Source organism: Loxodonta africana, chromosome 2 (assembly GCF_030014295.1).
Source record: "Loxodonta africana isolate mLoxAfr1 chromosome 2, mLoxAfr1.hap2, whole genome shotgun sequence".
In the NCBI taxonomy this organism is placed as follows: domain Eukaryota; kingdom Metazoa; phylum Chordata; class Mammalia; order Proboscidea; family Elephantidae; genus Loxodonta; species Loxodonta africana.
Window position 1 is genome coordinate 232,367,751 of NC_087343.1, and position 15,353 is coordinate 232,383,103.

Here is a 15,353-nt window from a genome sequence, read left to right on the forward strand (position 1 = left end):
GATCAGGTTCTGAAAGGCCACAGCCTTGAAAACTCTATGGACTCAGTTGTACTCTCCACACATGGAGTCATCAAGAGTCAGAACTAACTGGAAAATAATTGTTTTTTTGTTTGTTTGTTTTTCAATTAACATGATAAATACAAGGTTAACATATATCTGCCCAATTATAAATGGAACTACTGGTTTTTTCCACTCCATCTACTGATAGACAGTGCCCATTAATAGCAATTTAAAGAGTTTTCATGGTAATTCTTACTTTAAATATCCAATATTATTTTCAGACTATACAACCAGATTGTTCAGACGATTCTGCCAGTAATTGAAAGATCATGATATATGTGACATTAACCCTCCTAATTTGAAGGGCAATGCCTACTCTTTAACAGTTTCTTTAATGCCATCTTCATATCCTTATTTCTCAGACTGTAGATGACGGGATTCGTGGTGGGTGGCACCATAGTACAGAATACTGACACCAGCAAATCCAAGGGTGATGGAGATTCGGGTAAGGGTCGTAAATAGGCAAAAACACCAGAAAAGAGAAAGAGAGTCACAACAGTGAGGTGAGGCAAGCATGTGGAGAAAGCTCTACACCTGCCTTCTCTGGATGGGATTCTCAGAATAGTGGAGAAGATGTGAATGTAAGAGATATCAATAAACACAAAACAGCCAAAATCTAACATCAGGCTGAGCCCAATGACTACTAACTCCACAGTATTATAAGAACAGGCGAAGGAGAGCAGTTGTGGAACATCACAGAAGAACTGATGAACTTCAGGAGACCCACACACAGGTATGGAGAAGGTAGAAGCTGCATGCAGAATTGCAGTGAGAACTCCACTGACCCATGAGGAAGCTGCCATCTGCACACAGGCTCCATGGCTCATGAGGACTTCATACCTCAGTGGGTGGCAGATGGCAACGTAGCAGTCATAGGATATCACTGTGAGTACAGATACTTCGGTAGTGGCTGAGAGGATGAAGAAAAATACCTGTGAAACACAACTAAGGAATGAGAAGATGTTGTGATGAGCCAGAGAGTTTGCGATGGATTTGGGAACAGTGATGGAAATGAGGCAGAGATCCAGAAAGGACAAGTTCTTCAGGAAGAAATACATAGGGGTGTGGAGCCGATGATCCTTGCTTGTGAGGGTGATGATGAGAACATTCCCCAGTACAGCTGCCAGGTAAATCAGCAAAAACAACACAGCGTGTAAGATCTGGATCTCCCGAACATCAGAAAACCCCGTTAGGAAGAAGATGGTCACAGAGGTGAAGTTGTTCATTTCTCTGGGTGTTTAATCAATGACTCTAAAAAAATAAAATGAACAACTTGTGATTTAGTCAAGGGAGTTTACTCTTCTACTTTCTCAGGTTCACTTTCTCCCAATCACATGTGCAGGTATTCCATGCCATACAAGAGTAACAACACCAAGTCTTCAGGAGGTAATTTAACACAAATAATCCCATTAACTGAATGACTGAAAATGGTTATCAATCAAGTCCAAATCATCCACTGTGTCATTTTATGTTGATTAAGGCCCATATTCCACGTCTGACTCAAATAGAATTTCATATACCTTATATTGAAATATGTAGTGGGAAAAAACACAAATTTTGGACCCTGAGTACAAATTTCAGATTAGTTGTTTACAAGCTTTGTAATCTTGGGTACATTTATGAGTATCATTTTATTCAACCTACAGTGTGAGCTTATCATTGGGTAATTATTTAAATTCAATTAAATAATGCATATACAAATTATCACCATAGTTATTGGATAAGAAGACACTTAACTAATACCATTTCCTCTACTCATTCCCTCTCCCTTCTTTGTGCCAGTGTCAGGAAAAATTGTGAAAACTTCTGAAATAGGGAAAAAACTGAGTTTCCTATCTAGGACAGTGGATTATCTTTGTATTTTATTGTCTTTGAGCTATCCTACAATTGGGAAAGTTGTATAAAACTGTTAATAATGCAAATTATTGTCCTTAGAAATACAAATTAGTTTTGTTTTAGTGGAGAGTAATTGATATTTTCTCTGTAGATAGACCTGTTTTGCATCTACTTGTTATTTTTTTCAACCTTGCTTGTTTGACCTTTTATTCATGAAATATTCATTTTGATGCTGAATCAGTTGAATATCTAATTCTGTCAATCATTAATGAATTAAGTAAAATATTTGGCAAGTACTTGTTTTATATATGTATGTCAATTATATTTTATGTTCTTTGAAAAAAGTTGTCTTTATGATCTGAGATAGCAACCACTGACACTTAGAGTCAAACCTTATGAAAAGATTTGAGATATCTGAGATCGAAACATTTGGGCAATTTATTAGGGACATGGACAACAGAAAACTACCCTCTATTCTCTATCATTTTATGTTTTATCAAAACCTGTCCCCAAATTTACTGATCACTTCAAAGTAGAACTGAAGTATTTGAATTGTGCAGAAAAAGTACTCACATTCATTTCACATGTCTTAGAAGTGTTTGTCTTCTAGGCCGATTCCACAATATTCCTGCTGCTGGCTTCTGCGAGCTTGTTCAGTGAATCAGGTGTTTTCAGCCAAATCTCCTGCTTAATTACCCAGGACAATAGAATTTCTTGGAGTCATTTATTAACTCTCGTTATTCATTGCTGCTTGGTCAGTTTTCCTTTTCACCTTGCTATTCTCCTAGCACATTCTTCCCAGCTGTCCTTAGCTCTCACCACTCTTCCCATTCTCTCCTTCCTCAGTGGGTTACTCCATCATCTCCGAGGCTAAGAATAGTAAAGATTTCCTTTGTTTCTCCACCAATATACACTCTTTTCTCTTATTTTTGTCTTCCTTTCCACTTGTCTTAGAAGAAGAGATGTTCCTTCCTTTATACATAGTGCTGTGCTGTACAATGGAATCTACACTGATGTCTTAGTATAACTGTTTAATTGATACATTCATAAGTGACATTCAGGGGAGGTAACCTGTGCAGAATCCCACTATGAGGCCATGCCAAGTATATCCATAATTTTGCCCAGTATTTTGGATTCTTAGTCTAATCTATTCAATGAATGCACGTTTGTTTTCTCAAACTATACAACTGATGGGGCCCTGGTGGTGCAGAGATTAAGCGTTTGGCTGACAACCACAAGGTAGGCAGTGTGAATCTACCAGCCACTCCTTGGAAACCCTATGGAGCAATTCTACGCTGTCCTATAGGGTCACTATAGTGGGAACTGACTTAATGGCAAATGGTTTGTTTGTTTTTAATACCATTGATATGGAAGTTAAGCCTTTTGTCTTGATCATGATATAATTTATCCACCCGAGGGTTTGCTATCTCACTTTTTCCTTTCCCTCCTGCATTTTGAATACCATTATGCAAATAAATACTCAAAAGCTCAGCAAAAATGTTGATGTTATTTGTAAGGGGCACTATGAGTTAGAATCGCCTCGACAACAACAGGTTTGGTTTTGGTTTTAGAACCTATAGAAGCAGTAGTCAAGGAATCAAGCGACATATTGCATTAGGCAAATTTGAAGAAAAAGATCTCCTTTAAAGTGTTAAAAGAAAAAGCAAAGATGTCACTTTGAGGACTAAGGTGAGCCTGACCCAAGCCATGGCATTTTTCAATCTCCTCATATGCATACAACAGCTGGACGAGGAATAAGGAAGACCTAAGAAGAACCGATGCATTTGAATCATGGTGTTGGTGAGGAATACTGAATATATCATGGACTGCCAGAAGAAAGAACAAATCCATGTTGGAAGAAGTACAGCCAGAATGTCCTTAGAAGCAAGGTTGGCGAGACTTCATCTCATGTACTTTGGACATGTTATCAGGAGGAACGAGTCCCTAGAGAAGGACATCATGTTTGGTAAAGTAGAGGGTCAGCAAAAAAGTGGAAATCTCAGCAAGATGAATTAACGCAGTGACTGCAATAATGGGCTCAAGTATAACAATTCTGAGGGTGTTGCAGGACTGTGCAGTGTTTCATTCTGTTGTACATAGGGTGGTTATGAGTCAGAACCAACTTGATGGCACCTAACAACAACAATAACAACAATTTCTTCTATGGAAGAAATACTGGAAGTAGGTATTCTACTAGATAGCATTATAAAAAAAAAATTTTTTTTTATACACTGTCACAAAATAACAAATGCAGTGCAATGAAGTGTGTGACGTGGAATATATTGTCTTTTGAAAATAAGTGGCATCTAACCCTTCAAAGTCAATTCTGCATAACGCTGTTCCCCCCAAATAATTTCTCCCACCATATACTTCATACTTCCTGAAAACTGTTTCATATCTGTTACCTCCTTCTAATTCACCTGTTTCCTCCATAAACCCACTGATAACTTATGTCGTAAAAGCAGTCAAGCAGCCAACAAACAAAAAACAAAATGAAGTCTGTAAATGACCTTCTGTTTTCCAAAATCAATGTGATCCCTTCATACATTCATTTTGTCTATGCACTTACCTCAGGATTTACAACAAATAACTTTATACTTCTTACCAAGATTGTCTCTCCTCAGCGCCCAGTTCCCTAGACCAGTGACCCCGGCTCCACAAGAGCAGCATCACTTAGGAACTTGTTATAAAGGCAAATTTTCTTGACTCAATGCACCCTAGACGTGCTGAATCAGAAACTCTGGGATGGGGTCCAGTGAGATGTGCTTTAATTGCATTGAGTAATTAAAACATTAATTCAAATCAGTATTTTTTAGATAAGATGAAACAAAATAAAGATAAAAGACAAGTACGAATGATTTTGATGTTCCCTAGAATTTGAGAGCCAGTGCCTTAAGCGTATTTGGATCGCATCTAGCCATTAATAAAATGTCTTTGTCTTTTTCACTGTCCAATTTTCATGTTGCTTGTCCCCTTTCCAGAAAAAAAAAAAGTCTTTTACTTTTCTTTGGCTCTGTCTCTAAAGTCTCCTTTGGCTGTATCATCACTCAGCCAAAATTAGTTCTCAGCAACCATCTCTACTTGTCTTTGGAGATCCAGTTGTTTGTCTCAAAATTATAATTGTCAAAGAGGAAAATTAGAAACAGACATCTTCCTTTGATTTTATAATTTTTTCCTACCCAGAAAACCAAATATTAACCATAAAAATTCCTGACCCCAAATTAATCTTGCCGGGTGCTTCTGTCATCCCCAATTTTTTTTTTTCCCTGTTCAAAACCAGTTTTATTTAATTTAAATTTCAAAAGGTGTAATGGTTGCAGGTGGGTGGAGGGACAGAGACTACCTTGTGACCTGATATCAGTTGATTGCAGTAAAAGGGGGGAGGGCAATTTACAATCTATCATGTTAGGATTAGACAATGGTTCATCTTCTATTTGTCTCCCTCCTCTTCTACTTATAAGCTTCATTGTAACTAGCCTACGCCTCACTATTTGCTTTTTTTTTTTTCAGAATCACAGTGGTTTTCCTATATGCATATAGAGTAACTACTCAGAATAAACCTTATGTTTTAATTTTGTTAAGTTTTGATTATTTTTAACAATGCTCTGAATTTACATTTTAATTGCTTAACAAGTAATACATGCTTTCCTAAAGAAAAATTATAATAAACATGTAAGATGCTGTCTATTGGGACAAATGAGGGTGTACAATATATGCTTCAGGAGAGATGAGGTAATTAAGGTATATTTCATATAAAAAATATGGGAAATAAAATAATTAACACTTGAAAAATAGGAAATATTTGGGAATGAAAAAGTGGAGAGAATATCTTTTAATCCAGGCAACATGGTGTGAACAAAGCAGAACTTCGGCAGCCTGAAGGGTGTGTAGGTAGAACACTCTGTAGGACAAGGGAACCTAAATTGGTCTAGGATAAGAGGAAGAGGAGAGTTGAGGGGATGGATAATAGGTTCATATCTAAAAACAGAATAATAAAGGTAGACTATTCTAGAAGGTAACTGCTCCTCATATTTAGTAACCTTTGCAAGGAAGATATTTTTAAGGTAGAGAGACAAGTCAGGGTAGTATCCTGATAGTATAGGTATGAGTTATTAAAAGATGGCCTGGAATAAGTAGTCACAATAAGACTGAAAGGGAAAGAAAAGACACAAAATAACTTAAACAAGATAAAGGGAATGAATGAAAAGTTTCAACATGTTATCGATTGAATGCAAGTGAAATGAAGGTTAAAATAAAATTTTAGATATAGAGGTGTGGCTGTAAATTTTTCCATCTTGGCTACAAAATTGGGAGGGAGCGAGAATATGCTGCTCTGTGCTGGCCTTGCTTCCCTGCCCCTTTCTCACAGTGAAACACTTCGTCCTAGCCTACCTGTGCCCTGTGCCCCAGCCTTACAGCAAACCCTTCTGCTTATTAGAGCACAAGAGGTGACAGCAAGACAGCACTGAGCAACAATCTATGTATTGGTGCCACAACCATACTCTCACTGGCAGCCAAATGCAGGAGGTGGTCTTGTTGCACGAGAGTGTTCTTACCTCAGGGAAGATGGACAACCCATTTTACTTCTCATTTTTCTTTAATTATGAAATAAAACACTCTAACAAGGAAAAATCTCCACTGGTTTTAAGAACGTTCTTGCCTCACTCATCGGCAGTCAGCTCCCTGCAGCCCACTTGCCTGTGGAAGATCTCTCGCTGTGGGGAACTGCCCCTTGCGTTTGTCTGCAAATGCAAGGTGAGGGGGTGACACCAATAAATAGATTGTTGTTCAATGCCATCTTGTGGTCATATCTTTTTTTTTTGATCATGAATTCCCTGGAACTCAACACAGACCCCAATCTGTATGTTTTGAAACAATGGCCAAATACTTAACTGTCTTTGACCCAATTCAAGGAAGAGTTTACTAGTATACAGATTCAGATAAATCAGCTAGAGCAAATCATTATCAGAATAAAATTAAAGATTCTTATATTTTGAGAAGCCTCTTAAAATTTCTCTAGGCCCACAAATAATTTTGCATGTGAACTGTCCCCTTCCTGCTTTGTAAATAACCCAGAGTCTAGGTACCAGGGTCATGGTGAGGATGTGTCTTATAGTTGACTAGGATCCCACTCCCCAACTCTAATTCTTCAAAGTATAGCAGCCTATTGTTTTGTTTTCTTAAGAATAAGGGGATCTGAGAAAGCCCCTTATTTTTATTTTGGAATGCTGGTAGAAGTCAGGGATGATTCACAGTTTGAGAAACGCACTATTGGGAAACTGAGATCCTCACCACTCACCCTGCAATATTTAATCTCTCCATGCAGTGTTTAATATAACTTACATCTGTGCTCAAAGCAACCCATTACATGCCCGTTACACTGAAGGCTTGGACCTGTAAAGAGTTTAAGGGATTAGCCCCACTTCACACAACGGTGGAGCTGGAATTTGAACACAAGTGGCCTCACTCCAAACCCCTGGCTTCTAGTTGCTGTGCTAGAATGTTTGACACTACGTTGTGGACTCAGACACACTCGGCTGTATCCCAGTGTGTCGTCATAAAACAGCTTTTGCAAAAATGACTCATTAACCTTCCTCTTCAGCACGGTGCTTCTCTTTATTTAAAATAAACCTCATATCTTAATTCTTCCTATTGCTGAAAGGTGACTGAGTTTATTTCAACTCATAGCAAACACATGTGACAGAGTAGAACTCTCCCTGAGGATTTTTTAGGCTGTAATGGTTTTGGGAACAGATCGCCAGGTCTTTCTTCCACGGAGCCACTAGGGGGGCTCAAACCACCAATCTTTCCATTAGTAGCCCAGGGCTTAACCACTGGACACAGGATACACAAAAGTTCAACAGCTGGTAAAGGGCTAGTTTTGTGGGGTCCCCTCCTATCTCTTCTCATGAACTTCTAGGGGATGACACTAACGGCTAATATTCAACACATTCTTACTTTGTCCACCTACTCATATCATTTTGGAGCCTCACAGCTGACCTGTTATCCACACTTTAAAAATGAGAAAATGTATACAAAAGTGAAGACATTTGATTAGGGTTGAAAAAGGGATGCAGAAGGAAGAAACAGACAAGGACTGTCTGACCTTACCCAGGTTCCTCCAGTCAAAGCACATGATCTTAATACAGTCTTACCCGGGCAGAGTAGACTAAACCATGGATTTCTGGCCTATGCCTCCTCCCTATTTCAATGACTTCTCCTTGAGTTGAGTAAGAACATACCCTGGGAATAGAACCAAATTAACCACCACACTGTCCTCAGAAGGAAAGGGGCGTTACAGGAGTTAACTCATTTATCTCCAGAGCTGCAAGGAAATCTCAAAAGACACAGATTATTCTAGCTTTTTACCTGGGACCAGCATTCCTTAACATTGTGATAAGAAAAAGTATAACACCTCATTCTTTCGATGTGAATATATTGGTCAGTAAACCTGAGCAAGCTTTAAAAGTGCACTAGCTGTTAGTCTTAATTTTTATGTGAGACATCTTTTCATACGTTTTTCCTATTTATATTGATTTTATTGCTTTCTTTAAACTTCCTGTGTGTTAGGAAATTTAGCTCCTGTCACTGCCATACTTCTTAAGTGTGGAAAAATTAGGTTTTTTATTTTATCTGTGCTGATATTTTGCCCACAGGTTTCATTTAATTGAGTCAAATAGGCTAGCGCTTTTCTTTAATGCTCTGGCTTTGGAAGGTTGCTTGAAAATGTGTTTCCTTTCCTTCTATGATTTGGGTTGTAGTATATTAAAAAAAAAAAAACAAGATACAATTTCCTATTTTTTAAGCACCACTTTTTTTTTTTTTTTTTAACATCACTCAGTGGTATTTTAACTTATTTTTCAAAGGAGTGTTATATAATTCTTCTTAGGTGCTAATATAAGTGATTGAAATAATTTATTCTCCTATTTTGGATCTATTATAATTCACAGATATTAACAGTCTAATTATACACAAAACAAGTCATTTATTTATGTAACTTTTCTAACAGCCACTTATTGAATTACCTTATTGTATCAATATGCTATTTTTAGGTTTTCCAGATATACAATGATAATCATCTAAGAATGAAGATAATTTTGCCCTTCCAATTTTCGAAACGGGTATTTATTTTTTATATCTACCTTTACTGACAAACACAAAATAATATTGACTAACAAGTGTATTTTCCTTATTTCTGTCATTATAGGAAATATCTGTCATGCAAATTTAACAATAAACCTACTGCTAAATTATTAACAGCTAAATTATTATTAAGAATCGGTGTTGACTTTAGTGATGGCATAATTTTCTTTAATTAATGGTGAATGTATTAATAGATTTCTAATTACTAAAGCCTATTTAATCCCTGAAAATAACCAGTTTTTGTGCTGTATTTTTTAACCTGCTTTTGAATAATGGGTAATATTCCCTTAGTTATACACATTTCCTTGGTTTCCAGAAACATAATGGGCAGTTGTGTAGCTTTTTTTTTTTCTTAGTATGTATTGTTAAAAATCAAAATGATCGACAGTGTCTTGTTAATATCTCCCAGTTTCTGTCCCTCAAAGTACTGATACATAACATGCATGGGTCATGAAAACACTATGCTCGCTGAAAAATGCCACTCACAGAAGGCCAAATAATTCCATTTTAATGAAATGTATATAATAGGCAAGTCCGTACAGATAAAAACCAGATTGTTGCCTACTAGGAGCAAGGAGGATGGAAAATGGGGAGTGACCGATTAATGGGCACAGGGTATTTTTTAGAAGTGATGAAAATGTTCCACAATGAGATAGTGGTGATGGTTACACAATTCTCTGAAAATGTTAAGACACTCTAAATTGTTCACTGTAAAAGGGTAAATTGTGTAGTATGTGAATTATATCACAATAAAATATGCTATATTTTTTAAAAAAGGAGCAGCATCTACTATGTCTTACACATAATTTCAGACTGTTTTAATGCACAGATCAATGCAACTCTCTATATAATTAAGGGTATATCTGTAAAAATCCAGCTATATACAACCCCTCCTTTTTTTTAGTACAAAATTCTCTTTCAGGCATGTGTCCTAATTTGTTTAATCTGTGTCCTACTGATGAACAATTATTAGTGGTGGCGCAGTGGTTAAGAGCTTGACTGCTACCTGAAAGGTGGCAGTTTGAATCCACCAGCTGCTGCTTGGAAGATCTGTGGGGCGGTTAGTTCTACTCTCTCCATTGTAGGGTCACTGTGAGTCAGAATCCTTGGCTGCGTGGCAAGGGGTTTGTTTGGCAATCAACCAGTGAACACTTACGTTGTTATTTCTACTGCCATTACTTTTTTCTTTTTTTTACAAACAACGTTGGGAAGAACATGTGTGCATAGATGTGTTACACAGTCCTGAGTTTGATTGTTGCTAAGTCCTGTCCAGTCAGTTTTGACTGATAGCGACCCTATGTTTACAAATAAGATAAACTACTTTAGTACCTATTACTGAGTTAAGAGACAAGAGTTGCTGAAAGGTGCAAATGGTTAAAATACTCAGCTGCTAACTGAAAGGTTGGAGGTTCGAATCCACCCAGAGTTGTCTTGAAAGAACGGCCTGAAGATCTGTTTCTGGAAAACACATTAAAGACTGTATGGAGCACAGTTCTTCCCTGACACACATGCGGTGTCCATGGGTTGAAATCGACCTCATGGCAATTAATTACTGGTAAAAGACAAGAACATTTTGAAGTGTGTTGATACATTGCCTCATCTAAACACATTTTCCATTTCCATTTGTCCATATGACATAAAGCTGTGCGATTAACTCTGCAGTCTCCTTCTATATAATCTTTTCTGATATAATCTGTACATTTCTGATTTGGTTTTTTTGCATGTCATTTCACTCTAATAAAAAAATAGCATGGGGTAATTTTTTATCTGATTATAATTTACTTGTTAGGTAAATATGTATTTTATCATTTCTTTAAACTTTTTTGCTAGATTAATAACTGTGATTAATATTGACTATTCATTTGGTTAAGGGCATTCACTATTAAAATTAAAAAATATATATATTAGGACACCTAAACTTCCAGTCATATCATCTCTTTATCATCAAGTTTCCCTGTTTAGTTGTTTGTAAATCAATAGTAATCTTACTTTAGTTATTCTAGTGGTGATTGTTAAATTTAATAAATATTTTGGGCTTTTGCATGAAAACCAACACACAGCTTTTATTTATCTCAGAAGACCCTAAAGATTCCACAAGAAAACTGCTGGAAGTAATAGAAGAATTTAGTGACTTTGCAGGGTACAAGATCAACATGTAAACATCAGTTGGGTTCCTCTATATTAACAAAGACTACCTGGAAAAAGAAATCAAAACAATACCATTTACGATAGCCCCCAAATCAATAAAATACCTAGGAATTAACCTAACCAGGGACATAAAAGACTTATACAATGAAAATTATAAAACACTACTGTAAGAGACTAAAAGAGGTTTACAAAAATAGAAAGATATCTCATGCTCATGTCATCTGCAAATAGAGGAAGCTTTACTTCTTTCCTTCCTGTTTGAATATCTTTTATTTCTGTTGTCTTATTGCTCTGGCTAGGATTTCCACTACAATGATGAATAAGAGTGGTGATAATGGGCATCCTTGTCTCATTCCTGTTCTTAATGGTAAGCCTTTCAGTCTTTCTTGGATGAGTATAATATTGGCTCCTGGTTTTGAATATATGCCTTTAATTATGTTGAGAAATTTCTTTCTAGTCTTCATCTTACTGAGCATTTTATCAGGAAAGGTGCTGAATGTTATCAAAACCCATTTATCCATCATTTGATATAATTATATGGTTCTTTTCATTTGTTTTATTTTGTGGTGGCTTACATTGATTGGTTTTCTAGTGTTGAACCCAGGGCTTCTAGCCAGTTCAAAATGGTTCAGTCATGGCTGATGGAAACAAGGGCAGCATACACACTGCACAGCAATCAAATCTGTTGAGCATCAGATTTTGACCCAAGTGGGAAACAGGCAGCAGTTCTCCCACTCAAAGACGGTGGCTGATTGCACCACTTTGAATGTGTGTTGCAATGTGGTCAGTCATCATCTTTGAGTGGGGCACTGCTGCCTGTTTCCTACTCAGGTCAAAATCTGATGCACAAGAGACTTGGTTGCTATGCACCAGATATTCAGACCTTATTTCCATTGGTCATAACTGAACTGTTTCGAACTGGTTTAAAGCCCTGGTTGAACCACTCTTTTAATCCTGGTTTGAATCCCACTTGATCATGGTGTATGATTTTTTTTTTTTTTTGATATTTTACTGTTGACTACAGTTTTGTTGAAAATTTTTGCGTCTATGTTCCTAAGGGGTAATTAGTGTGTGTAATTTTCTTTTTTTGTGATATCTTTATCTTGTTTAGGTATCGGGGGTATGCTAGCTTCTTGTAATTTCATTTAAGTGAGGTCATGCAATAATTGTCCTTTTGTGATTGACTTATTTCACTCAGCATAATGTCTTCAAGGTTCATCCATGTCGTAGCATGTATCAGGACTTCATTTTTCTTTATGGCTGAGTAGTCTTCCATTATATGTATGTGCACACTTTGCTTATCCATTCGTCTGTTGAAGGTCATTTAGGTTGTTTCTATCACTAGGTTATTGTGAATAGTGCTGCAAGGAACTTTGGCATACGTATGTCTGTTCGTGTTGCTGTTTTTAAGCCCCTTGAGTATACATCTAGGAGTGGAATTTCTGGGACTTATGGTAGTTCTATTTTTTCATTTTTTGAAGAACCACCACATTGTTTCCACGATGGGGGTGCTAGTTTGCATTCCTACCAGCAATGGATGAGGGTTTTGATTTTCCCACATCCTCACAACATTTCTTACTTTCAATTTTTATTTTTTGTTTTTGCCATCCTAGTGAGAGCAAGGAGGTATCTTATTGTAGTTTTGATTTGATTCCTTCTGATGGCTAAAGAAGTTGAGCATGATTTCATGTGTTTTTTGGCCAATTGAATGTCCTCTTTGGTGGAATGTCAATCTTTTGCTCATTTTTCGACTGGGTTGTTTGTCTTTGTGTTGTTAAGTTGTGTATAAATTTTGGATATAGACCCTTATTGGATGTATGATTCCCAAAAATTTTCTCCCAAATTGCAGGTTGTCTTTCCACCTATTCGTAAAATCCTTTGATCAACAAAATTATTTCATTATATAAGGTACCTATTGTATCTATTGAGTCTTTTGCTGGTTCGTGCTTTTTTTTAATTATCTCAGATAATCCATCATTAAAAGCTAGGCCTGACTTTCAGGCTTCTATATTTTCTTTTAAGAATTTTATGGTTTTAGTTTTCACACTTAGGTCTTCGGTACATTTTGAATTTTTTTCTTTTTTTTAATGTGTGGTGTGAGGCATGGATTCTGATTTATTCTTCTGCATGTGTAAATACAAGTTTCCCAATACCATTTGTAGAAAAGGGTCTTTCTTTCCCCATGGGATGATCTTAGCACCTCTGTCAAAAATCTGTTGACCTTATATGTATGGGTTTATTTCTGGACTCTCAATTCTATTCTGCTGGTCTATGTTTATGTTATTATAGCAATACCAAAAAAAAACCCAATCAAACCCATTGCCATCGAGTCAATTCTGACCCATAGCAACCCCATAGGACAGAATAGAACTGTCCCATAGGGTTTCCAAGGAGTGCCTGGTGGATTCGAACTGCCAACCTTTTGGTTAGCAGCCGTAACTCTTAACCACTACGTCACCAGGGTTTCCATACCAATACCAGGCTGTATATATAGTAAGTAGCTGTAGGTGTGTTTTGAAACAAAAAAGTATGAGTCCTCCTACTTGGTTCATCTTCAAAATTACATTAGCTTTCAAGGGCCTCTGCTTTTCCATGTAAAACTGAGGGTTGATATTTCCATTCTGTAAAGAAGTTTATTGAAATTCTGATTGTGATTGCATTGAATCTATAAACTGCTTTGAGTCATACTGATGTAGTAAAAATATTCAGTCTTCTAATCCATGAACACAGAGTGCCTTTACATTTATTTAGGTATTCTTTAATCTCTTTCAGCAGTATTTTATAATTTTCATTGTATAAGCCTTTCACATCCCCAGTTAATTTTATTCCTAGGTATTTTATTATTTTAGGTGCTATTGTAAATGGAATTGTTTTCTTAATTTCCGTTTTAAATTTCTCATTACTTTTGTATAGAAACCAAACTGATTTTTGTGTGTTAACTTTGTACTTTGCAAATTTGCTAACTTCTTCTATTAACTCTAGAAGCTTTCGTGTGGATTTTTTGGGATTTTCTATATACAGGATCATCTTATCTGCAAATAGATAGTTTTACTTCTTCTGTTCTGACTTGGACACCTTTTATTTCTTTTTCTTGCCTTACCGTTCTAGATAAGACTCCCAATGCAATATTGAATAAGATTGGTGTGAGCAGACATCCTTGTCTTGTTCCTGATTTCAAGGGGAAAATTGTCAGTCTTTCTCTGTTGAGTATAATGCTCGCTATTGGTTTTTCATAAATCTCCTTAATAACATTGAGAAACTTCCCTATCTTTTTCAGAGTTTTTATCAAGAATGTGTGTTAGAGTTTATCAAATGGTTTTTCTATATCAATTGAGATGATCATGTATTGTTTTGTTTGTTTTTTCCCCTTTGTTTTTTCTATTAATGTGGTGTATTACGTTGATTGGTTTGGCAATGTTGAACCATGCTTGCATTCGTGGAATAAATCTTACTTGAACTTGGTGTGTAATTCTTTTAATATGCTGATAGATTCTGTTCACTAATATTTTGTTGAGAATTTTTGTATCTATATTATTATTTTTTTTTATATTAGCAAAGGACATTGATATGTAGTTTTTTTGCTTGTGTGATTGTTTTGTTTTTCCTTGTGGTATCTTGGTCTGGCTTTGTTCTCAGAGTAATGCTGGCTTGATAAAAAGGGCTAGGGAGTATCCCTTCCACCTCTAAATTTTGGAAGAGTGTGAAGATGATTGATGCAAAATTCTCCTCTAAATGTTTGGTAGAATTCTCCAGTAGACCAGCTGGTCCAGGTTTTTTCTTTTGTTGGTCTTTTTTTTTTTTTTTTCTGTTTTTTAAATTATTATTATTTTTATTGTGCTTTAAGTGAAAGTTTACAATTCAAGTCAGTTTCTCATACAAAAACCCACACACATTGTTATGTCACCCTAGTTGCCCTCCCTATAATGTGACAGCACACTCCTCCTCTCAGCCCTGCATTTCCCTTGTCCATTCAACCAGCTTTCATGCCCCGTCTCCCTTCTCATCTTGCCTTGGGACAGGAGCTGCCCACTTAGTCTCATGTGTCTACTTGAGTTAAGAAGCACACTCCTCACCAGTATCATTTTATGTCTTATAGTCCAGACTAATCTTTGTCTGAAGTGTTGGATTCGGGAATGGTTTTAGTTTGGGGCTAACAGAGAGTTCAG

The 15,353-nt window shown here is 36.5% G+C and overlaps 1 protein-coding gene across 1 annotated transcript; it reads right to left on the bottom strand.

Annotated features, from left to right (window-relative positions):
• Positions 1–353: 353 nt before the first annotated feature.
• LOC100673825 (olfactory receptor 14A16-like) lies at positions 354–1,815 on the bottom strand. The gene has a single exon (XM_003421198.3). The coding sequence runs from the start codon at positions 1,284–1,286 to the stop codon at positions 354–356; it is 933 nt and encodes a 310-aa protein (XP_003421246.1). The 5' UTR covers positions 1,287–1,815.
• Positions 1,816–15,353: the final 13,538 nt, after the last annotated feature.